The sequence below is a fragment of the Hyaena hyaena genome, unplaced genomic scaffold (genome assembly GCF_003009895.1).
Source record: "Hyaena hyaena isolate Hyena2069 unplaced genomic scaffold, ASM300989v1 scaffold_738, whole genome shotgun sequence".
Classification (NCBI taxonomy): Eukaryota; Metazoa; Chordata; class Mammalia; order Carnivora; family Hyaenidae; genus Hyaena; species Hyaena hyaena.
The window spans coordinates 934,641-959,476 of NW_024081374.1; the positions used below are offsets into that span (position 1 = coordinate 934,641).

The following is a 24,836-nucleotide window of genomic DNA, read 5'->3' on the forward strand; positions in this document are numbered from 1 at the left end:
TGAATGGTTGATGAGGATTTTCTCTAGGAGCCCAACCTGCTATAACATTTTCAATAATGTAATAAAGCATCCTTAAGAAAGGATTAAATGAAAGTTGATATATATAAGATGCAAGTTTATTTAATTCATTGTCTTGAACGTATCTTTACGTAACTTATCAAGAATCACCCCAATCTTATTAAGAATCATCCTTAATGAAAAGATGTTCATGAAAACTTAAGAGAAAGCAATCTCCTTACATAACCATGTATACTCAGTTAATTGTGTGTGTGTGTGTGTGTGTGTGTGCAATGCATGATTTTTGTGATCTTGAAGTATAAATGTTTAACCATAAGCATATTTACTAAAATGTATAGAGTAGTAGCTTAATTGACTAGAAAGGAAAATGTTAGACTTTTCATAGTCACTTAGGAATGTTATAATAATATTAATATTTAAAACTTTAAGGTATTATAATTATTATTATTTTCTAATATATCACTGTCTGCTATTTTAGGCCAACATCATTCTTGAATATTATACAAAGGATTTTTAATACTTGAAATTATTTCTTATTATTTAATATTTATTTTTTTATTTAAATAGATTGACAATTAATGCAGAATGTTATCTTCAGCTTCATAACTTTCCTATGGATGAACATTCCTGTCCACTGGAATTTTCAAGCTGTAAGTGACAAAATACATGATAATTTCATAGAAGTTTAGCCTCAGACCCTGTTTATATAAAAATGTAAAAGTAAGATAAAATACAATTTATATAATTTTCTGAAGTGGGCATTATGTTCATCTCTCATAAATTAATTACAAATGACATATTTGGTTTTTGCTTTTAAGTTAAAAGGTGACAGTGAGTGCATAGTAAATGTATATTTTTATTATATCATTCCTTACAAATTTTGGTCTTATCCAAGTGCCTTTTCCCATTTTGATTAAATAAAATAGTTCTGAAGATAGGTTTGTGTTCAAATGTTTTAATACTCCCCTGAATAAAATGTTGATTCAAATTTTATTCATCTCCCTGAGGCAAGATTTAACTTTATTACATTGGATTATAAAATACGTTTCAAAGATTGGTTTGGTGAATAATACTTATTACATGAATACCAAATCTTTGAGAAGACTTTAATGAGATTGGAAAAGCCAAGGTAGAAATAAGTTTATTTTATTCGAAAGAAAGATTGAAACACATGAAATGATTAGAACTAAATAATTTGGATATAAAAATATTTTATTTCAAGAAAATAATTTTTGTCATTCTATATGAATATCAATTCTATTTCATAATTACCAACATATTTACATACTAATTTTTTTACAAATAGTTTATTGTCAAATTGGTTTCCACATAACACCCAGTGCTCATCCCCACAAGTGCCCTCCCCTATGCCCATCTCCCCCTTCTGCCCCACATCCATCAGTCCTCAGTTTGTTCTCAGCATTCAAGAGTTTCTCATGGTTTGCCTTTCTCCCTTTCCCCCACCATTTCCCCCCTTCTTCTCCACCATGGTCCTCAGTTAAGTTCTTCCTAATCTTCCTATACATGCAAACATATGATATTTGTCCTTCTCTGCCTGACTTATTTCGCTCAGCATAACACCCTCAAGGTCCATCCATGTTGCTACACATGGCCAGATTTCATTGTTTCTCATTGCCATGAAGTATTCCATGGTATAGATAAACAACATCTTCTTGATCCATTCGTCCATTGATGGACACTTAGGCTCTTTCCATGTTTTAGCTATTGTTGAGAGTGCTGCCAGGAACATTGGGGTACATGTGCCCCTATGCCTCAGCATTTCTGTATCCCTTGGGTAAATTCCTAGCAGTGCTATTGCTGGGTCATAGGGGAGTTCTATTGTTAGTTTCCTGAGGAACCTCCACACTGTTTTCCAGAGGGGCTGTGCCAGTTTACATTCCCACCAACAGTGGAGGAGGGTGCCCATTTCTCCACATCCTCGTCAGCATCTAGAGTTCTCTGATTTGCTCATTTTAGCCACTCTGACTGGCGTGAGGTGGTATCTCAGTGTGGTTTTGATTATTTACATACTGATTTCAAAAAAAGTTTTCTAGATAATATATAAATGACCAAATCCAATCACTTATATCCACAAATTGTCTAGTGCTGTTTTCCTTCTACTGAAATTTGGGTTCTTTGTATATTACATGCTAAAATCTATTCACTGTATATTTTATCTATTCACAAGTATTATCCTGCTTCTTCACTCACAAAATCCCCAAATATCTCTTGTTGCTTTTGCTGAATTTTGTTGACTTTTCTTAATGATTTGTGTCATATTAAAATGTCTTTTTAAATTTATAATCTATCTCACTGCTTTCATTTTCTAACATTTACTTCTTAATGAACAAAACAGCCAAATCATAACAAAGACTTGATTAATCCAACATTTAAAGAATAGTCGATATGAAAATATTTGAAAATGTAGCAATTATTGTACTTGCTTCTGGATACCATGACTGCATTCTTGGTGTGATATCTCTTTGACTGTGATTGTCATTGTTGGAAATTAATACTTTATCCTTGTGAATTCAGTTGATTATCACTGACATAAACAAAATAATCAGAGCTAACTTTTTTCAGGTATTCTATATGGATCCAGTAGAGAATTTAACTGTCTCTTCCTAATATTTTACAACAGATACATTTAAAAGATTTTAATATATCCCCATTTTAAAAGTCAATGTCATTAAATTTAGAGTAATTAAGTAGTGAGCTCACTGTTTTTATTTTTGCCTACACTCCTACATACAATGATGATTAAAAATATGGAAAATATGGAAAAGCAAGATGGTTAGAGCCCTATCGAACAAGAGAGAAAAAGTGAAAAAAAGAAAAGAGAAAACAGAATTTTAAAATAGGTTAGTGGAGAGATGACAGCTATTTCATTGCATGGCTGATGAAGAGATCCTGGCATAAAATGATACAATGTTTTGGAAATTTTAAAATTGATATTGAATTCCATTCCTATAATATGGTAGACCAACTCTTGTGTTGAAAACAAATTAAAACTCTATATTATTAAAATCTTCTCAAAAACATGTGAGTAATCACCAGGAAAGAATTGAAGCAATAAAAATGAAGCCAGAGAGTTGAGCTTTGACTTTGACAGATTTAAGGATTAGAGATCTATTAAAACATAATTTCTTCATACAGCTGGTTTACAAAGGCTGGGCACTTAGAGTAACATGAATCGCCTCCTCCCCCCTTACACATTCATTCACACAAACACAGTGACTAAAGTCTAAGAGAACAGTTGCCTCTACAATCAGCATACGAAGGTGAAATAATTCCTTGAAAGTGTGTAATTGCAAACCCACCCTCACATGAATTTGCAGCCTAAATTTCCTTCACTTAAGCCCTTGTGTATTTTCTTGACACGTGGCAGAAACAAAACTTTTTTTTAAAGAATGCAGCTCCATGTTAGGCAAGTACATTTTCAAATAAGTAACAAAAAACTAGTATTTAGAATATGCAGATAATTCAGATCAACAAAAGGGGGAAAAATCCAAAACAAGAATAGCTGATAGAACAAGCAGTTCTGCAAAGAAGAAACCCAAGAATCTAATAAACATATGAGAAAATTACTAGGTTTCATTCATAATCAGGAAAATGTGAAATAAAATATACTCGGACCAGTAAAAATAGGCTGTCCACATGAAGTTAAATGAGAATATGTATCCATGTGTATTTTTACATGCTGGCTAGTAAGAGAATATATGGTCTACTCTCTATGAAAAGACTGGCACTGTTTCTTAAAGTGGAAATTCTATGCCATCCATGACCTAGTTCTTCCATACATAGATACATATCCCAGAGAAACTTTTGCGTATATGTAATTTGCTAGACTTGTGTGGTGATGTTACAAACAACGTTAGTCATAGTCAACAAGAAAATTATATGTGTCTACAACAACAAACTGGATAAGTAAATTTCAGCACATCTTTACAATGGAAGAAATTTACTAAAACTACTTATATTAGCATGGATGACTATTACAAATACTGTATCAAGAGAAGTAAAATATAAACGAATGCATCTAATATGGCACCAATCAAGTAGAGTTCAAAAAGAACCTAAAATAAGCTATGTGTTTCAGAGATGCATATCAGAAAATCTATTTTCTGATTTCAGAAATCAGGTTAGTGGTTACATTTAGTTGGATGAGAGAATACTGCATTCGGGTGAACACATCAATTTCCCTAGACACTAGCATGATTCTGTTTTTTGATCACAGTGGAATGGCATGGATTATCATTATTTGATCATTATATGATTATTTTTTAAACTATACACATACATTTTATGCCATATTTTCTGTATTTGACATATGCTATAATACAAAAATGAATTTTTAAAAAACTTGTTTTTGAATAATGTTGGTATTGCAAAAGTAACAGATGTGGATCTTGCTAATCTCTATATTTTTATTTTATTTTTTTATCTAGATGGATACCCTAAAAATGAAATTGAGTATAAGTGGAAAAAACCTTCTGTAGAAGTGGCTGATCCTAAATACTGGAGATTATATCAGTTCGCATTTGTAGGGTTACGGAACTCAACTGAAATTTCTCACACCATCTCTGGTAAGAAGGAAGCACCAATCAATGAATGGTGCTAGCATCACATGGCTTTGTACTTAAATCTGTAGGTTGGAACCTATAATTTTATATATTTTAAAAGCAAAAATAAAACTTTTCTTTTTCTTCTAGGGGATTATATTATTATGACAATTTTTTTTGACCTGAGCAGACGAATGGGATATTTCACTATTCAGACCTACATTCCATGTATTCTGACAGTTGTTCTTTCCTGGGTGTCTTTTTGGATCAATAAAGATGCAGTACCTGCAAGAACATCACTTGGTATGATATGTACTATTATGCTATAGTATTGTAGGACTATTGTTTTGTTTTTTTTTACAATTTTGCGTTGTTTTATTTTTTATTATTTTTTTTTTACAAATAGTTTATTGTCAAATTAGTTTCCACATAACACCCAGTGCTCATCCCCACAAGTGCCCTCCTCCATGCCCATCCCCCCCCCCACATCCATCAGTCCTCAGTTTGTTTCTCAGCATTCAAGAGTCTCTCATGGTTTGCCTCTCTCCCTTTCCCCCGCCATTTACCCCCTTCTTCTCACCCTTGTTCCTCCGTCAAGTTCCTCCTAATCCTCCTATATGTGCAAACATATGATATTTGTCCTTCTCTGCCTGACTTATTTCGCTCAGCATAACACCCTCAAGGTCCATCCATGTTGCTACACATGGCCAGATTTCATTGTTTCTCATTGCCATGTAGTATTCCATGGTATAGATAAACCACATCTTCTTGATCCATTCATCTGTTGATGGACACTTAGGCTCTTTCCATGTTTTAGCTATTGTGGAGAGTGCTGCTATGAACATTGGGGTACATGTGCTCCTATGCCTCAGCATTTCTGTATCCCTTGGGTAAATTCCTAGCAGTGCTATTGCTGGGTCATAGGGGAGTTCTATTGTTAGTTTTCTGAGGAACCTCCACACTGTTTTCCAGAGGGGCTGTACCAGTTTACATTCCCACCAACAGTGTAGGAGGGTGCCCGTTTCTCCACATCCTCGTCAGCATCTAGAGTTCTCTGATTTGCTCATTTTAGCCCCTCTGACTGGCGTGAGGTGGTATCTCAGTGTGGTTTTGGTTTGTATTTCCCTGATGAGGAGGGATGCTGAACATCGTTCCATGTGTCTGTTGGCCATCTGGATGTCCTCTTTGGAGAAGTGTCTGTTCATATCTTCTGCCCATTTCTTCACTGGGTTGTTTGTTTTTCGGGTGGAGTTTGGTGAGTTCCTTATAGATTCTGGATATTAACCCTTTATCTGATATGTCATTTGCAACTATCTTTTCCCATTCCGTTGGTTGCCTATTAGTTTTCTGGGTTGTTTCCTTTGCTGTGCAGAAGCTTCTGATCTTGATGAGGTCCCAATTGTTTATTTTTGCTCTTGATTCCTTTGCTTTGGGGGATGTGTCAAGTAAGAAGTTGCTGCGGTGGAAGCCAAGGAGGTTGTTTCCTGCTTTCTCCTCTAGGGTGTTGATAGTTTCCTGTCTCATGTTCAGGTCCTTTATCCATTTTGAATTGATTTTTGTGCATGGTGTGAGAAAATGATCTAGTTTCATTCTTCTGCATGTTGCTGTCCAGTTCTCCCAGCACCATCTGTTAAAGAGGCTGTCTTTTTTCCATTGGATATTCTTTCCTGCTTTGTCAAAGATTAGTTGGCTGTATACTTTTGGGTCCACTTCTGACTATTGTATTTTTAATGTGAAAAAAAGTGTACAGTTGAATATATTAGAATATTCCTCTATATTACAATCAATCAAAAATTTAAAACCACTCTAGTGCAATATAACGTTGAAAGGAATATATGAGGGGCACCTGGGTGTCTCAGTTGTTTAAGTGTCAGACTTCAGCTCAGGTCATGATCTCACAGCTTGTGAGTTTGAACCCTGCATTGGACTCTGTACTAACAGCTCAGAGCCTGGAGCCTGCTTTCGATTCTGTCTCCCTCTCCCTCTGCCCCTCCCCTGCTCGTACTCTGTCTCTCCTGTCTCAAAAATAAAAAAACATTAAAAAAAAATTTTTTAAAGGAATATATGAAAAACAAGTAGAAATCAAATCACAAAGAATTTAATTTCAGAAAATATAATATTTTTCCTGCTCATGGAGTTCAAGGAAAGCATAAATACTCAGCAATAATTAATAAGCAAAAACCATGCATAATCCCTGAATCTTAATTTGGTCAGTATTTTCAATCACTTTTCATCAAGATTTCATTTTATTTGTTAGCCGAATCATTGATTGGCAGCATTTATTGACTGGTGTGTTTAGAAGGCTTCGAAATTTCCTGCTCTTACAATGGTGCTAATCAACTGTCAACTTTTCTAGAGGGCAAGTCGCTGAAAGGGACAAAAATTTCAAGGCTTCTGTAATCTATAAAATGTGTAATTAGTCTATGAATATTTGAGAGTTGCCTGTAAAATAACACTGATTAAAAGAGCAATTTGTGATTCATACTTGATAATATAGACCTTTAGTTTCTTTCTTTAGCAGTCAATTGTAATGATCAAAATCATACAAGAAAATGTGTCTAATTACTATACCTTTGTTTAAAAGAAAATAACCTCCATTAATGTATTGATATACAAAGAAATCTTATTGATCAATTTCATTCCCAAGATCAGCGCAAGACATGATCATAATACTGAAAATTGTGTCTTAAAAAATACAAAGTTGGAATAGTCTATTTTCAACAAAGGAGGTTTTCATGTGGTTTCTATAATAGCTAGTGAATAACTACATTTAATAAATACAGTAAAATGAAAATCAGATAAAAGTAGCAAGATAAAGCCTGAGGAACCCAGTTCTACTTGAAAATCCTGTGCCCTTGAGAGTCTAAAGAGAGGTGTAGATAAAGCCAGTGAATAAAATGTACTCATACCTAAGTTTTGTTTCCTATATAAACTCTTATTATTTTTCAAATTATTTTATGTCCTAAAGTAAATAATTTGAGATTCTTTGTATGCTGTCCTGAGTTGCCTTAAATGTTATATATTTTTTTTGTTTTTTAAGCACTACTCTCATATCTTTTCCCAAATAAAATTTGAATGAATTATTTCTACTATTATATTTGTGTAAAGCCCAAAACTATGCCATAGTTTCATGAAAGGGAATAGCCAATTATGGAATTGTGTTGTTATGTGAATTCATATTTTTTAATACTAGCATATCAACTATGAAGATAGGCCATAGCCAGATCTAACTTGAAGACTATCTCTCATAATTGTGGGCCTTATGATTTGGAGGATCCAGATTTTTATTAAAACAAGCATAGGTGCATACATACATACACACATATGTCAATGAAGGACAATTTCCTGAGTTTCTTTATTCCACATGGTGTTTTAACAAACACTTAGCAATTTTTTTTTTTATGAAACAGGCATCGTCCTAGGTGCTATGGTGTTAACAGTGAACAGTAGTTATAAAATCCTCATTTTTATGGCATTTATGTTTTAGTGGGGTATGTAGGTAATGTCCAAATATAAAAAGCATATAATGTCAGTGAGTAATAAAGGCTATGAAGAGAAAGCAGAATAAATGTAAGAGTGTGGCAGGTAATGTGTGTAAACACACTGTTTGGTATTGTGTTAGGAAGACCTGTTACGAAGACCAGACCTGTTTGAGGAGGTAGCAGAGAGCCAGTCCAGTGTGGGAGCTAACCTGGTGGCCATCTAGTAGAAAGATAATCCGGACAGGGAGAACCACCACGTCCTAAAGTGGGACCTTCTTTGCCATGCCATGCTTGACGGTCAGGAAAAAAAAGCAACTATGTCTAGAACTGACTGAGAAGAGGTATAAAATGAGATTAGAGACTTAGCCAGCGATTAGATCATGTAAGTTTTAATAGGTCATTTTATGGACTTTGGATTTTATTCCACATCAGAAAGACCTGTAGAACTTTGAGCAAAGGAAACCATGGAGGCAACATCACCAAATCTGCTTAATAACCCAAATATTTTCTTATTATCATGGATCCAAAGATGTGTTATAGGAAATCCACTATCTTATTTTTATGTGAAACACTGATAATAATAACTAAATTAAAGAAATAAATATCTGAAAGCTAAGAACTGCTGTAATTTTCATTGCCTTATGAATAGAAATGTAAGAAAATTTTAGTTAAGTGAAATTTAATGTAGTTATTGATATTAAAATCAAAGCACACATTGTCTTTAAGACTTTTTTTAGTAAATTGGGACGTAAGTATGGAAGCCAGGAATACATTTGGAAATCTATCTTTTTTCTGAGGGTGACAATGTTGTGATTTAGTAATTTACCAGAAAAAAATGTGGAAGGTGAGGAAGAAGAAAGACTTGTTTATTCATGGAAATTATTTAGCACTTACTGTATGCCTAGCCTTTAGGAAATAGTTTTGGTTTAAAGATAATGGAAGCAGAAATTGTCAGGAATAATGAGAGAAAAAAGAAATCCGTAATCGTATTTGGATATTTTAACATTTTTTCTCACTCATGTAGAACAATTATGTGGGAGAAAATCAATGAACATGTAAAAAATTGTATTTGGATATTTTAATATTTTTTCTCACTCATGTAGAACAATTATGTGGGAGAAAATCAATGAACATGTAAAAAATCTGAATAAAATTATCAACTACTTGACCTGATTAGTATTAATAGAAGACTACACCTAAGTACAAAACATACCAATTTTCAAGTGCATATGAAACATTAACCAAAATCTCAAAATTCAAAAGACTAAATTTTCCAGAATATATTTTCTGACCAAATGGATGTAAATTAAGAATTGATATAAATAATATAAAAAACAGTGGCCTCATCTGTTTGGAAATTTAAAATTGACCTTTTAGATAACCCTTGGATCAAAATGGAAATTAGAAAGTATTTCAAACTAAATTTTAATAAGAATTTAACACATACATATTTGTGAGATGCAACTAAAGCATTGCTCAGAGAGGAAATGATAGTTTTACAATGCTAATATTATAACAGAAGATATAGAATCAGTATTCTAAATTCCACTTTAAGAACTAATGAAGAAAATAAATACCTTATGTGTAAATTCATTATAAGTAGTAAGCAAGATATTACTGTGCCAGTTTTTTCAATGAAAGACACAGAGAAGTTAAGAAACTTCCTAAGGTCTCAGAGCTAAGAGATAGAAGAGTCAGAATTTGCAGCCATATCTGGTGGACATTGAATAAGAATTGTAGCAGTTTAGGTAAGAAAAGATACAGCATGTGCAGCTGCTAGTTAAGGTTGCTAAGATGAGCTGTGGTAAGAACCAGAAGATAGCCAGGACTAAGGACAAACAGATATTCCCAGAGATACATACACAGGGCTGAGGCCCAGGGTGTTATCCCAATTATATATGCCGAATTCTTCAAAATACAAAGATTTTCTCTTTGCTTTCTAAGTAGTCATTGATATAATCTTGCTCGTATTGTTTATTTAAACTTGAGATTAAAAAATAACTTTAATTCAAGTAATTGTATAAGAAAACACTGTACTAGTTTGAATTAATTTTAAGTGTTTGTGACAGAAAAGCTCAAATCTCTAAAGCTTAAATTAGGTAGAAGAGTATGTGTTTCTCTTGTGAGAAAACCAGCAGTAGGTAGTCGAAGGGTGATTGCAGTGTGAGGGGTTCAGCCTCCTTCTAGTTTTATGCTGTGTTGTGGATGATTTTAATTCTCATGATTATCTCATGTTCTAAGATGGCTGCTGGTGCTCCAGCCATTGTATTCCAGCAGGAAGCTCTGAGGAAGAGGGAAAGATGGGCATTTCCTATCCCTATGCCATCTTTTATTTTGATTGAAATACAATTGACATTATATTAGTTCTAGCAGTACAACATAATGATTCAATATTTGTGTATATTGCAAATGATTACCACCTTAGGTCTAGTTAACATCCATCACCACACATAGTTACAAAATGTATTTTCTTGTGATGAGAATTTTTTTAGGTTTATTTATTTTGAGAGAGAGAGAGAGAGAGAGAGCGAGTGAGAGTAGAGCGAGAGCGCAGAGGAGAAGCAGAGAGGAGGACAAGAATTCTGTAAGTAGGCTCCAGGGTGTCAGCACGGCCTGACTTCACAAATCGTGAGCTGCAATCAAAAGTGAGTCGCTTAACTGACTGAGCCATCCAGGTGCCCCTGTGATGAGAACTTTTAAGATCTAGCCTCAGCAACTTTTAAATATAAAGCACAGTATTATTAACTGTAATCACCATTCTTTACTTTATATCCTCATGACTTACTTATTTTATAACTGGAAATTTGAAAGTTTTCACTTCCTTTTTGCATTTTTAATGCCATCCATTGGCCGTTGTTTACACCCTTGACTTATTTCTCCTCAGCTGTGTCCACACATAGCTGCGAGAAGGGCAGAGAAGTTCTTCCAGGCAGCCCCATGACAGCTACAAATTGGAGAGTTTATCGATGTAGAAGAAAGAAAGAATGAGTACAGGGTGTCAACTATCTGCAGTCCACAAATTTAGATGATGCAAACTCAAACAGACACATGGGGCTCCTGAGTGGCTCAGTCAGCTAACCATCTGACTCTTGATTTTAGCTCAGGTCATGATCTCACGGTTTGTGAGATCGAGCCCCACGTTGCATTCTGCACAGACAGTATGAGGCCACCTGAGATTCTCTCTGTCTCTCTCTTTCTCTCTCTGCCTCTTCTCTCCCACTCACCGTCTCTCTACAAAATAAATAAATAAGCTTAAAAAGAAAAAGAAAATTCATACACAAAGAGCACATCGAACGTAATGCAGCCATGGTTACCAGTAATTTTTTCTATAAATCAGGAGTAATATATCCTTTTGTTTCCATTGTTTATGACCACTCACAGCATTGCCAAATCAGATGGAAGAACAAAAATGATCTGTTACTTTTTATCTCCTATTTTCCCCCTCCCTCCGCAGGTATCACAACAGTCCTGACTATGACGACTCTGAGCACAATCGCCAGGAAGTCATTACCTAAGGTTTCTTATGTGACTGCGATGGACCTCTTTGTTTCTGTTTGTTTCATTTTTGTTTTTGCAGCCTTGATGGAATATGGCACCTTGCATTATTTTACCAGCAACAAGAAAGGAAAGACTACTCGAGACAGAAAGCAAAAAAACAAGAGCTCGGTATGGTATATAAATCTGTATTTTATGACAGCAGCTTCCTATATGAAAGATGGTGTTCTGAATACTAATATTATACTTACTTAGACGAATATGGATTCTTGAGGTACCCTAACAAAAGATAAATGACACACGGATGACACTGGAGTACCTAACATGGCCTCCCAGGAGAGGTATATTAATAGTTCCCCTTAGGAAAGATTCTAGAACCCCTTTGTAAAGAGTGGTTTATGTTGTGAATTTTCCCCAACTGGTAGATTTTTTGTACCTCCCAAATTTATTCAAGAACTCTTTGTGATGCTCTTTTTTGTGTTAGGATTTGGACTTCTAACAAAAGATGGCCCACAAAGTTACTTAATTTTTAGAGATTAATATTAGTTTTCAGCTTAATATTAGTATTCAGCTGTGCTTGAAAGTCATAGCTATAAAGTGTTTTTGGTTTGCATATATTAGCACTCTCTTATTCCCCCCTTTGCTAGCATATGTCTACCTCAACATATATCACATCAAGTTGATATGTTAGAAGTGATTCTGTTAATTTCAGGATACTTAAGTGTTGGATGATCAACTATAATTTACTATAATGGCAACTATAACAACCTTCAAGTAATATCCAGCACTTACGGAGTATGCCAGGTATTTTACGTGCATGATTTCATTTATGCTCCTATGAGTACAAGCTCAGTGAGCTGCAGAAGGAGAGACTGAGGAACTGAAGAATCCAAGACTCACACCCAGGTCTTTTCTGATGCCAGAACTGAAGCTTGTAATCTCTCTTTTGTGTTTCCTATTCTCATAGGACTCAGAAACCTAAACACCTGTTTCACCAATATTGACCCCAAAAAAGGCCACTTTATTGCTAATTTCAGGGAATGTTTTCTTCAAAGTGGATTTGTTCCCAAATACCTAAACAAATGAGGACCGTATAAAACATCTATCCCTGAGTGGCAAGCTTGTAAACCTACCATAGACCGTATATAATGAGGCATGGAGTTTTCCATGTTATCTCCTAACTTAGCAAGTTCTAGGATTCAATGTTTTTCTCCCCTCCTCCCATTTTTCATTAATTTCTTTGTCAAATTTTGACACCATTTTAAATTATATTGTACTTTTCATGTTACACTCCAAGGACCAAACCCTATGTGTATTTGCTTTGAGTTTCTTGCAATATTCCAGGAAAGTAGAGTATGTTGCTGGCGGTGCACATTTGATAACCTACATTGTAGAATTAGCCCATGATTTTCTCAGTTTGACTTATTTTAGCATATCCATAGGACATATTATAGTCCCTGAATGGATAAACCATCAGGGAGCCATAATGTCGACTTTAATAATCTGTTTGCTAATTTTAGGTAAAGAAAAATTCAGGTTTTCTACTATTTTCCTTTAATCAAAGCCAAGCATCTTCTCTGGATTTTCCATTTCATCACTTACTCACCCATAGCTATTTACTACTTTGAAAATTTTAATTCTGGAAATTGTAGATAAAAGGCAGGAAATGTACAATTTCACATAGATTCTCTAATTTCATTGTAAAAATATATAATGTGGGGACTATTGTTATCTTATCAAAGACACTCAATCAAAAAGTGGCTACTCTAAGACTATAGCAAATTAGTTCAGCTATCACACTCACCCAGTAAGCTTAAACATTGGAGGGAAAACTTTAAAATTACGATTTTTAAAAATAATCCATTCATCCAATATTTATTAAGGGCACCCTTGTCCTAGGCAATGTTCAACAATAATTATTTAAGGAAGAAAAAATCTATACATTGGGTATTTAAAAATTAGCATCAAGCACAAGAAGCAAAATTTTAAAAAATGAAAAAAATAAGGAATGTAAATTAAATAAGAGCTCTGAAATACTAAATTTCAAACCTCAAAAGTTAATTTGATATATATCGTTGACTATCTAGGTACAGAAAATGTTTTTGTTAGAGCTATCCAGAATAAAGTTCTGTAGTCTTTCCTTTCTGTTCAGTTATGTGATTTATGAGCTCTTTCAATAGTAAATGACATTTTGATTGAAAAACCAGGAACAGTAATCAAATCTGACTCCCTGCTTGGTTCAGCGTTCAACCATATGGTCTCGCTAATCAAGTAAATCAGAGTACACTTTCATGAAGAATAAACAGCCCTGCTTTTTTTTTCTTGAGTGTTCTATTTAATGGTTTTGTGGAGTCTTTTTTCTTCTGCCAGCCAGGACAATCAAATGCACAGCCTAGACCCAGAAATCTTGCCGCATCTTGCCTTACAGCTTGTCAAATGTTCCTTTGTTGTTATTGTTGTTGTGATCACTGTTCTCTTCTTCCTGTTTTTCTTTTCCTTCCTCTTGCTCTTCCTCCTCCTCTCCCTCCTCCCCTGTCCCTCCTCTTCCTTTTTCCTCTTCTCCTCCTTCTCCTTCCCTTTCTCTTCTTTCTCTTTCTTCCATATCCCCGCTTTCTTTCATAAACTCAAAATTCTGAGTAGTTTAAAACCTAGCATTTTCCCCTTTTGTCTCTAAACGACTTACAGCAATACTCAAATCAGAACCAAAGACCTTGACTGTGAGTCACTGAAAGATAAACATGTCTGTTATTATTAGGCAAGACCAAAATCCCCTTCTTGAGGTCTACATGCTTAACTGAGAATCTCAGAATATTCCAGTTTATTTTAAAAAGAGATACTATTTGATACAATAGATTTTTAGCTTCAATAACCCTCTTAAAAATTAATAAAAATACTTTTTACCTTACTCTTCATGTGATATATTAGGCCCTTTCACTACTTTCCTTCCTCTTTCTATTCTTCTTTCTCTCTCTCTCTTCCTCTTTCCTTCACCCTCTGTGTCTCCCCCTTTACCTCGCATCTTCCTTCCTTCTTTCCCTTCTTCCATCCATCTTTCCATATCTATTTCTTTCCTCTTTATTTTTTTTATTGTGAATATCATTGACATTTTAATTTGGCCCATATTTCCATCCCTTATAATACATATTATTGCTTTTTGATTTAACTCATTAAGAATATGATTCAGGTGCATTTATGTCAACATATTTTTTTTAAAAAATCTACGAAGTTAAGAGTGTTGGAGCATGGAATCAAGACTCTACTAAACACGCAAAGGTCATAGAAATGCAATTGTGGTCAGCCACTCATTAACTAAAGAGTAGTTCATGTTGAAAGTAGAATATTCATCCTATAGATGATTAGAAATCTCAGAAAACCATATTATACCTATATCAGGGGTTTGATATACCCATCTGCAGTGAGACTTACATATTTATAATGTCTTAAGTTGGTTAAATCATGCAATCGTGGAAATCTATTTCCCTGATCATGGACAAGGTGCTTTGGAGAGGAAAAAAAAAAAAAACGGTAGAATGTATTCTTTGCTTTCATAGATCTGAAATATAATTATGGAAAAATATACTATACATGTACCCATAAGATAATAAAGTGTAATACAAATTAAAAATCAAAAATAAAAATACTATAAGAGAATTAGCTCAGTTAGAAACCTGGTTTCAAATACTTTTTCAGAAGCAGAATATTTTCTATAATAAATATAAATTAGCATATTTTAAAGAAGATGTTCATATTGAAATAGAGACAGATACCATGAAGCCTGACCCATGTGGTCTATCCTTGCATTGAGGACAACCTGAGAGACCAGGGGATATGGGATATGGTCTGCGAGACACTGACCTCAGCACACAGCGATGAGGAGATGAGAATTGGCTATGTCAATGTGAGCCAAGAGTGAGGTGGCTTCCTTTCATTTCAAGTGTAAATCATTCATTCAAAAAGCTATGAGGTAAAGCTTTCAAAGGTGATTTGACAGAGAACAATTCATAGGAAGTGTGACATCATTGAATTCATTCCTTGAAAAGTTGCAAAGTTCAGGAAAACAAATTGAGAAGAGCATTTAAAGACAGAGAACCGTGTGAGCCAAGTTGAGTCTTAAATACAAGAATAAGATAGAGACTGATATATGTTTAGGCGTGTTGTCCAGTGCAATAGCTATTGGCCATATATATGGCTATGTTGATTTAAATTAGTTAAAATTAACCAAAAGTTAAAATTCAGTATCTTAGTATCATTAGTCATATTTCATATGCTCAATAGCTGCAGATGACTAGTGACTACCACATTGAACAGTGCATATACAGAACATTTTTATCATCACAGGAAGTTGTATTGGACACTGCTGGTCTAGAAAATAGGAATCTTAGGAAAGAAAATAACCTAGGTTGAGGATAGAAAAGTGGTCTCTGGCCAAGTTTTGGAAAGTCTCCAGCACCGTGGTAAAAACATTTCTATTTTGTGCTATCAGCATGTTAAGCCATGAATGTTTTTAGGCAAGATGGCTATTTGTATCTATGTTTCTGAAAGACAATTAGAAGTAACATAGAATATACACTTGAATGACAAAACTGGCAGGGAGATATATATTTGGTAACTATCGCAATAGTTCAAGAAGTAATATATTACTCAGAGCAGGAACTAGGGTATTAAAGTGAAGATAATGTATGGGAAAGTTTCTATTTGTTTTGCCCACAATCCCTACCCCTCAGCTCCTTCTCTTCAAAAAAATGTTCTTACTTTCACTTAGTACATATCTATATAAATGAACATTCATCTACCTTTCAGAATACTAAAATAACGGAAAGCCATATAAATGCACACTTTCACAAATTATACGTCTTTCCCATCATGGCATTTGGCAAAGCTTCGAGGAGGGATCACTTGATATTGATGAGATGTGAAATACAAGGTTATTTAAATAATTGTAAGGCATCAGTAGATGTGGGATGTTTTCAACAGATGGCATAGCCATTTAATATCAGTTGTGACAATGGTCATATAATGTTCCTCTAGAGATATATAAATACCACCAATAGTAGCTCTTTTTTTTTAACCTTGATTTCCAAATATCACTCACATTTCTCTTCCTGCGGAAACCATCATAGATTATTGTAGCTGAAATGGAACTGATTAATCACAAGTACAAAAACATCTCATTTAAAAAATTAATTTTAGGGGTGGCAGGGTGGTTCAGTCACATAAGTATCCAACTCTTAATTTCGGCTCAGGTCATGATCTCACTGTCCTTTGGATGGAGCTCCATGCTGTCAGTGCAGAGCCTGCTTGGGATTTTCCCTCTTCGTTTCTCTCTGTCCCTCACCAGTGTTGCATGCACGTGTTCTTTCCCGTTCTCCCTCTCTCTCTCAAACAATAAATAAACTTTAAAAATTAAGTGTAATAGTAATATAAGTGCATGGTTAAACTCATGAACAAATCAAACGGTATAAAATGTACAAGTGAAGAATAAAATTCTTTACCATGAATACTTGCTCCTAGTCTTCAGAAGTAACCACATTTTACCATTTTTGCTCTTAATTTCCTCTGATGATTATTTCCATTATACTTCTGACTCTTGAATTTGACAAATTTCAAAATAATTGTGACTCTTTGGTATAAAAGAAAAATATAGCTTTCCCACTGACTCCTTCTTATGCTTTCCTTTAATATTTTATCTTACCTTTAATAATTATTATTAATTTTTAAATTTCAAATAATACACTTAAATATCTACCTTTTAATTCATTATTTTCACTTATTATAATGCTGAGCTGATTATTATTTTTGTTAGTAAGTCTTTTTATTTTCTTACCTGAAAATTTTCATTCGTACCTTTCTCCATGGTGTTAAAATTCCTTAAGGACCAGTACACTTACTGGTTTTTGACCTCATTTATTTCCTCATTACTTAATATTCCTATCTTTTATTTCTGAGAATTTCCTTGATTCTTTATTTCAATTTATTTCTGTGTTTTCTTAAATTTCTCCTAAAATTCTTATTAATAGATGTAGGCCTCCTAGGTTAAATATCCACGTATTCCAGATTTTCCTTTTAGCCTATGTTTTATTTATACATTTTTTGTCTATATATTGTGGGCAACTTCTTCCCTCAAGATGTTATTTTACAATGCTTTAGAATTTTTTCTAAATTTACAAATTTTTCTTTAATTTCCGAGAGCTTTTATTTCCTGTTTTCTATCCTCTTTGCCTTAAATGGATACAATTTATCTTCTTAAGTATTTCTGAGTAAACTGATTCAAAAGTTAAATATTCTCTTTTATGTTTTCTGAATTTTTAGAATCAGTAATTCTAGCTGTTCATCCCCATAGTTTTCTTTTACAGTGTTAGTTTACTTTGAAAATTCACCTTGGAAGTTCTTGGTGATTTTTTTTTCCAATAGACTCTGTAAGTTGGCATATAATTGTTGAATTTCCAAGTGTGAGATTTCACTTCCGTGTGTGAGGGGAAGGGAGGATGGGGAGCACAACATCTTAGTGCTTCCAAACATGGACACATACACTCTAAATGATGATGAGGGTATTACTAGGACATTCCAATACCACCCTCAGGAGCCCTAATCCTCTCTGGGGCGGCATGAGGTTATCTCTTTATTTGTAGAAGTTTCTAGGTTCTAAACATGAGCTGCCTGCATAGGAGATGAGTGATGGTTCAAACTGCAGTAGCTATTCCGGAGATGGACATTTAACTAATGCCATGTTTTCCATCTTGCTTCATCATTCCCATTCTTCTTGCTTTAGAGTAAACATCTCTGAAGCTTTGATGAGAAGCACAGCTCCTATCCTCAAGCTTCCATTTCCTGAGCCTCTTCTCAAATGTGGCTTCCTTTGGTCCACTTTATTTTTTGACTTGTTTTCACCTGCTCCCTGTCTTTCAGAAACTTAGCACAATATCTGACATGCTGATTGGCCACTCAGCATCACTAACATCCACCTCATGTCTGTTGTTAACACTGATGTGGATTTTTGTAGGTTTTGAAATCCTCACTGTTACCTAAATTGGATTTTATAAAAATACAGTGGAGAAAACCTGTCCTGAGGCTGGCATTCTCTCATGCAAAGTTTTAAATGGGAAATTAGTAACAGTAATATTAGTCAATATTTCATAATATCAATAACATGACCTAATAATATTTGATATACATATTACTGATATCCATTGACATTAATGAATTGGTGTATGATACAAATAATAATAAACACATACATAAATATAATTTGTACATAAGTGTTTTATTTACTACTTAATAATATTTATTTGGCATTAGTGTATCTTGGTGCTTGAAATATATTTTGTATCCCTAACTCTATTATTAATACATAAGTAGTATAGTAGTTAATACATAACCAGACATACATATCTTTAGTAATGAGAATGTGATCGATTTCTCATATTCTTAGTGACATTTTCAAATAACAATATAATGGTATTTTCTCAAAACTATACTATTTAAAGTAAAAGAAGCTTCTATTCAGTTATGTATTTTTTTTTATATCACTTAACCTTTTTTATTTTTTTATTTTTTCAATGCTTACTATTTTGGGGATAACAAAATCTCTACTTGAGAAATTATAAGAATGGTAGTAAAGCTGCACTTCAGATAAATGAGGTTTGGAATGTGCATATTCTACTGATTAATTTTTTAGTGGTTTCCTGGTCACAATCTATGTGTCAAAATATTTTATTTTATTGCAAGAGCAATAAAGAGCAATTATTTTAGAGCAAGAGCAGGGGAGGGGCAGAGAGAGAGGGAGACACAGAATCCGAAGCAGGCTCCAGGCCCCAAGCTGTCAGCACAGAGCCCGATGTGGGGCTTGAACTCCCAAACTACCCAGGCACACCAAACAAACTTGTATTTTAATCATGTTTCACTCTGATTAGCATTCAAACATATGTTATTTAAGTTTTAAGTGACAAGGAAGTGAATGCCAATTTGCCTCATTTTGTACATAATTTTAGTGCTCCAATAAATTTCGGAGTATAGTCAAGTATCCCCAAGTGTCAAGCTGAAAAGATATGTCATTAACATTTAATAATATACTGCTTCTGCTTTTTATGATACATCCAGGCAAATGGAGTCATGAATTGATTTGTGTTTAGGGCATTATTCCTTATCTTCAGGTTGCACATTCTGTTTCTATTATTATGACTTCTGTGGTGCATTTATCTTTTTAAATTATCACTAAATGTAATTATTTGCTACTTTTTACATTTACTGAATTTTAATTTCTAGTAGTTTGGTTTCTATGTTTCCTTTGAATAAAATGGATTTGAGCATAGATCCAAATTTTTAAAAATTCGCTTTTACATTTAATTTTTCAAAATCTTTTCCATACAATATTTAATATTCAAGGCTTTGAGATTTATCTGTTTCAACATGCAGTTTGAAAAAATGTAAACATTTTCATCAGGATAGGATTTAAGATCAGGTTAAAATAATTTTGGTAAATTCAGCATTGTATTTAGTGGTTAGGTAATAAAACCACTGATTATAACAAGTTGTAGGATTCACATTTTAAGATAATCCCTAAAATATGCCGAAGTGCTGAGGGAAAAGTTACGAAAACTTCAATCTTCATTAATATTTTAATCACAGATTTATTCAAGGGTTCATTAATGTTCTCTTCAAGTCACATTTTTATGAGGTCCAGACTGTCGTTGTTATTGTTATTGTTTTTCTAGTGTATTTTATGCTAGATTGCGATATGTCTCCCACAGGCATCAACAGTAGTGATGGGAATAAGATTACCTACTGACCCCAAACACTTGATATATGTTTCAAATACGTTGCTTTGTGCTTGATGTACCGTATCTCAGTCACCAAATGGATCTATGTATTAGTGTGACTTTTGCACAGCAGAAGACAGAGACAGAAAGAAGAGCACTAACATTTCCTGTTCATGGTGCCATAACTCTGCTGGGCAGAGGTGGAATTTCTGGCCCAGCCTGTCTGTCTCCAAAGTGATTGCTTTAGTGTCTCACTTTATCCTGGACTTGCTTGATTTTAAAATATATTTTTTAATTCTTTTCATTATATAAGTATTATTCAGAGCCTGGTAATATAAAGTGTTAATTGAGATGTGTCCCAGATAATCCTGATAATAGCTGTTGTAAGAGGGAAAGATGGAGCACTTATCACTTAAATAAGTCATGTAATTAACTCATCTCAGCCATCACAGAAATCAGGTGCTGATATAATTCCAACTATGAGGCTAGCTATATTTGTAGAATGCACCGAATTTTGGACACAGTGGTTGTCAAACCTGAGTTTTTAACTCTTGCGTGTTGTTCTCTCCCAAATATGATGCCTTGCACTTATCCACTTAACTACAAACCCTGTCCATGTCTTTCTAATTCATTCACAGCTCTTCAAAGCTTTTCTGCATTATCAAAATGTCATCTTTGCTATTAGCTCTCATTATCACTAAAATACATAAATTATGTAATATAAATAAGAGCAAACAGTTACTTATAGCATTGTAAATGTTTTACTGTAAAACATATATTCTTGTTTTAGAATTAGATTCATGGTTAACAATATTTTGGTAGGCCAGTTTTCTAAAGGTATGAAATATATTGCACACTTGAGGGTTTCTTTTTTTCCTGCAACGTCTTTGGAATGTATAATATTATTAAGTTATATGTTACAAAGTAAGTTATGACCTAAAAATGCATTAGGATTGAACACCTCTTTGATTTCTAAAACCTAAGATTATTTTTATTGCATAGAGTTTGCCTTGAGGAGACAAATTGATCTTTCTTTATGAGATTTTTTTCTGAAAAACTCATTTCTTATTTTACTCAGATGTCCCCTGGTCTCCATCCCGGGTCCACTCTGATTCCAATGAATAGCATTTCCCTGCCACATGGAGAAGAGGATTATGGGTACCAGTGTTTGGAGGGCAAAGATTGTGCCAGCTTCTTCTGCTGCTTTGAAGACTGCAGAACGGGATCATGGAGGGAAGGAAGGATACACATACGCATTGCCAAAATTGACTCCTATTCTCGAATATTTTTCCCAACAGCTTTTGCCCTGTTCAATCTGGTTTATTGGGTTGGCTACCTTTATTTATAAATTGTGTTAACTAGGCAAAAATCATAAGAAGTTTAACTAAAACTGATAAAATCTACTGCACTTCAGTAACATGAAGTTTAAATTTAAAATGCCAAGAAATGGATGGTTAAAGTGTAAACCTATTGCAAACATTCTATGGCTTCAAAGGTAAATAAAGTAGCAGCTTTCATGTTAATTTACTTAAACGTATGTTAAATAGTTTAACTGCAAAATACAGTATATAAAAGACTATTATATATTTTTACTTTATTCTTATTTATTTTACTTATATCCCATTAAGATGTTGAATTTATAAATTCTGTGACTCATATTTTAAAGATGGAATACTTTAATTACTTTAAGAATATTTTATTTAAATGTATTCTATCACTTTTTGTAATGGGAGCCTAATCTCATGCCTAATATTTATGTAGTAATTTTTTGCTTGGAAAATATTGTTATTTTGATTTTTTTCTTACTTTTTATCTGTATGACCGGTTTGGAATAGAGCTAGTTAAAATCATGATTTCCTGGCATTTCTATCCAGACATTATACTCCCAAGAACAAATTAAATTAAAAGGCCAATTTTTACCTTATAACAAGACCAATTTTTATCTGTATTTTAATCAAGTTCATTTCCTGACATAATATTAAATAGAACTCTAGTTACATTTAGTTTTGGTGATTTACAAACTAGGATGGAAACCACCAAAGTCATTTCTTTCAAACACAAGGTGAAAAAACAGTTACACTTACCATTTTATTCTCTTCCTCACAGCATTTACTAAGTATGAAGAAGTTAACACTGTAATGTTTAGATCTACCAACACTGAAACAAAATACAGAAAGAATTGATTTTTTCTTTATGCTGTACGAAAGCATTACATTCTCTAAATTAACAAAACGTTGAGGAACAATGCTTGTATATACTCATTGTGGATAAAGAATTATTACCTAACAAAGTGAGTAACATTCATATTGAGGATATGGGCTTAAATATGTATTATTAATAATTGCCAGACTGAAAACATTCCAGAAACATAGTTTTAGGTGTGTGTCATATATTGTTTTTTCTAGATCCTATGTTTGGATCCTGTCAGTTTTACACCTTTGTTATAATATATTGTTATGATGTTCTCTTTTTTAAAAAATGAAAGCAGGCCCAAAAATCATGTTAAAAATAAAATTCTATTATAGGCATCTCTAAGGAACATGAGTGAGGGAGCCCTCTACATTCTTAGAGATAAAAGCAGAGAAAGCCTCACTATAGTGTAAAGCCTGTTGGCTAATAGTTTCTCTAATGCTTTTTTCATGAAGAGGAGAGTTAAATTTAGGCTTTAATCATTACATTCCTGTAAATAGTTTGGCATATCAGTTGTTTATAAGCACTCCGTACTCATTCATCATCACCTGACTTTTTGGGAAATCACCAAAGTGATCTTGGTGATAACCTTTAAAAATCATTTCCATTGCCAAGAGCAAGTATGAAGATAAAGAGTGCTGTGATCAAAGCCTATCATATGGTATGTGGAGGAAGGCCACATCTGTGCATTTGACACTAGTATTTAATATGTTTTTAAGACAGCAATTCCCCCACATGGTTAGTGACTACATGAGTGAGGCTTTGAAATGATTATACTTATCTTTTTAGAATATATAGCTTTTTAAGCTAAATACGTTTCATTGTGTGTTCCTCAGCTAAATCAGATTTTTTTTTTACTTTGATTATAAACCTCTGAAAAAAAGTAAGCATGAATTGACTGATAATGCCCAAATATCCACCGACACTACTTTTTTTGAATGGAGAGCCAAATTAAACTTTGGCCATGTATATATTCACTTACAAATTATTCATGCATTCATTTTTATAGCGTTGAGTATTGATGGATTTTCTTAATGTGAACATTCATTTATGGATAAATGAAAAATGAAGTATCCATGAAGAATAAAACACCTCACTAAAATGTATTATGGCTATTTCCGTGTATTAAGCTATAACTCGTGCATTTTCATGAAGGCAATTTTAATTCTGGGATTCTTCAACTCTATCTGAGCATGACTGTATTTTAAAATACTTTAAAATGCTTAATATAAATAACTTTGAATTTCTCATTGGTGTTCCATTTAACTTGGCTTTAAATGTTGGCAATATTAACAAGTGGAAATAAAATTGATAAAAATGTGAAAGATGCTTTACCATATACATTCATTGTATATACCATTGAAACAAGCGCTTTGTTTTCAAAGCAAGTGGCATTTTGAGCAGTTTTATTTAAATATGTAGATCAGATAGAGAGATGTACAAATCTTAGTATTTCTAAAAATGAGAATAAAAAGGTAAAGATACATTTAGACTCTTTTTACAAGAAATTGGGGCAAAATTACTTTCAAAGGGAATGCGATCTAATTCCTGTCCCTCTCTTCTTTCAAGAAGTTTTATCATCTTAAAAAACAATTTTTGGGAGCACCTGGGTGGCTCAGTTGGTTAAGCATCCAACTTTGGCTCAGGTCATAATCTCACGGTTCATGAATTCCAACCCCGCATCAGGCTCTGCTGAGAGCCTACTTCAGATCCTCTGTCTCCCTCGCTTTCTGCCTCTCTCTCTCTCTCTCTCTCTCAAAAATAAATAAATAAACATTTATAAAAAAAAAAAAACAGGGACGCCAAGGTGGCTTAGTCAGTTGAGTGTCAGACCTCAACTCAGGTCATGATCTCACAGTTCGTGAGTTTGAGCCCCGCATTGGTCTCTGTGCTGACAGCTCAGAGCCTGGAGACTGCTTCACATTCTGTGTCTCCCTATCTCTCTGCCCCTCCTCTGCTTGCACTCTGTTTCTCTCTCAAAACTAAATAAACATTAAAATAAAAAAAGAATGATTAATAGTACTCTTACATATTCCAAGTCAATATTGTTGACTGTTACAGAGCCCTTGACAAGCCACTGTAAAGTCATAGAAGCCATTACCAAATCACTGTCGAAAACATTCCAGATGGAGTTTCCAGACACAATTGACATATGGCTCTAGTAAATATAAGGACAGTTCTGCCTTTTTTGTGTTGGTATTTTGGAAATGACATAACCTGATACAAAAGTTTTTTGCAGCACTTTTTATTGATAAGGTCCTGATTTAGATACAGTGGGGAAGGTATAAAGATGAACTCTCAAGAAACATATATGAGAGGGTTAGGTATATAAC

General features: G+C 33.8%; 1 protein-coding gene across 1 annotated transcript in view; it reads left to right on the forward strand.

Moving 5' to 3' along the window:
• The window catches only part of GABRG1 (gamma-aminobutyric acid type A receptor subunit gamma1), a 70,236-nt gene extending 46,107 nt beyond the window's left edge, over window positions 1-24,129 (forward strand). Inside the window, exons 5-9 of the mRNA XM_039218182.1 lie at window positions 586-668; window positions 4,467-4,604; window positions 4,731-4,883; window positions 11,517-11,728; window positions 21,392-24,129. Of these exons, the coding sequence (XP_039074113.1) occupies window positions 586-668; window positions 4,467-4,604; window positions 4,731-4,883; window positions 11,517-11,728; window positions 21,392-21,661 (856 nt within the window). The 3' untranslated portion in view covers window positions 21,662-24,129. The remainder of the gene's footprint in view (window positions 1-585; window positions 669-4,466; window positions 4,605-4,730; window positions 4,884-11,516; window positions 11,729-21,391) is intronic.
• The last annotated feature ends 707 nt before the right edge of the window (window positions 24,130-24,836 follow it).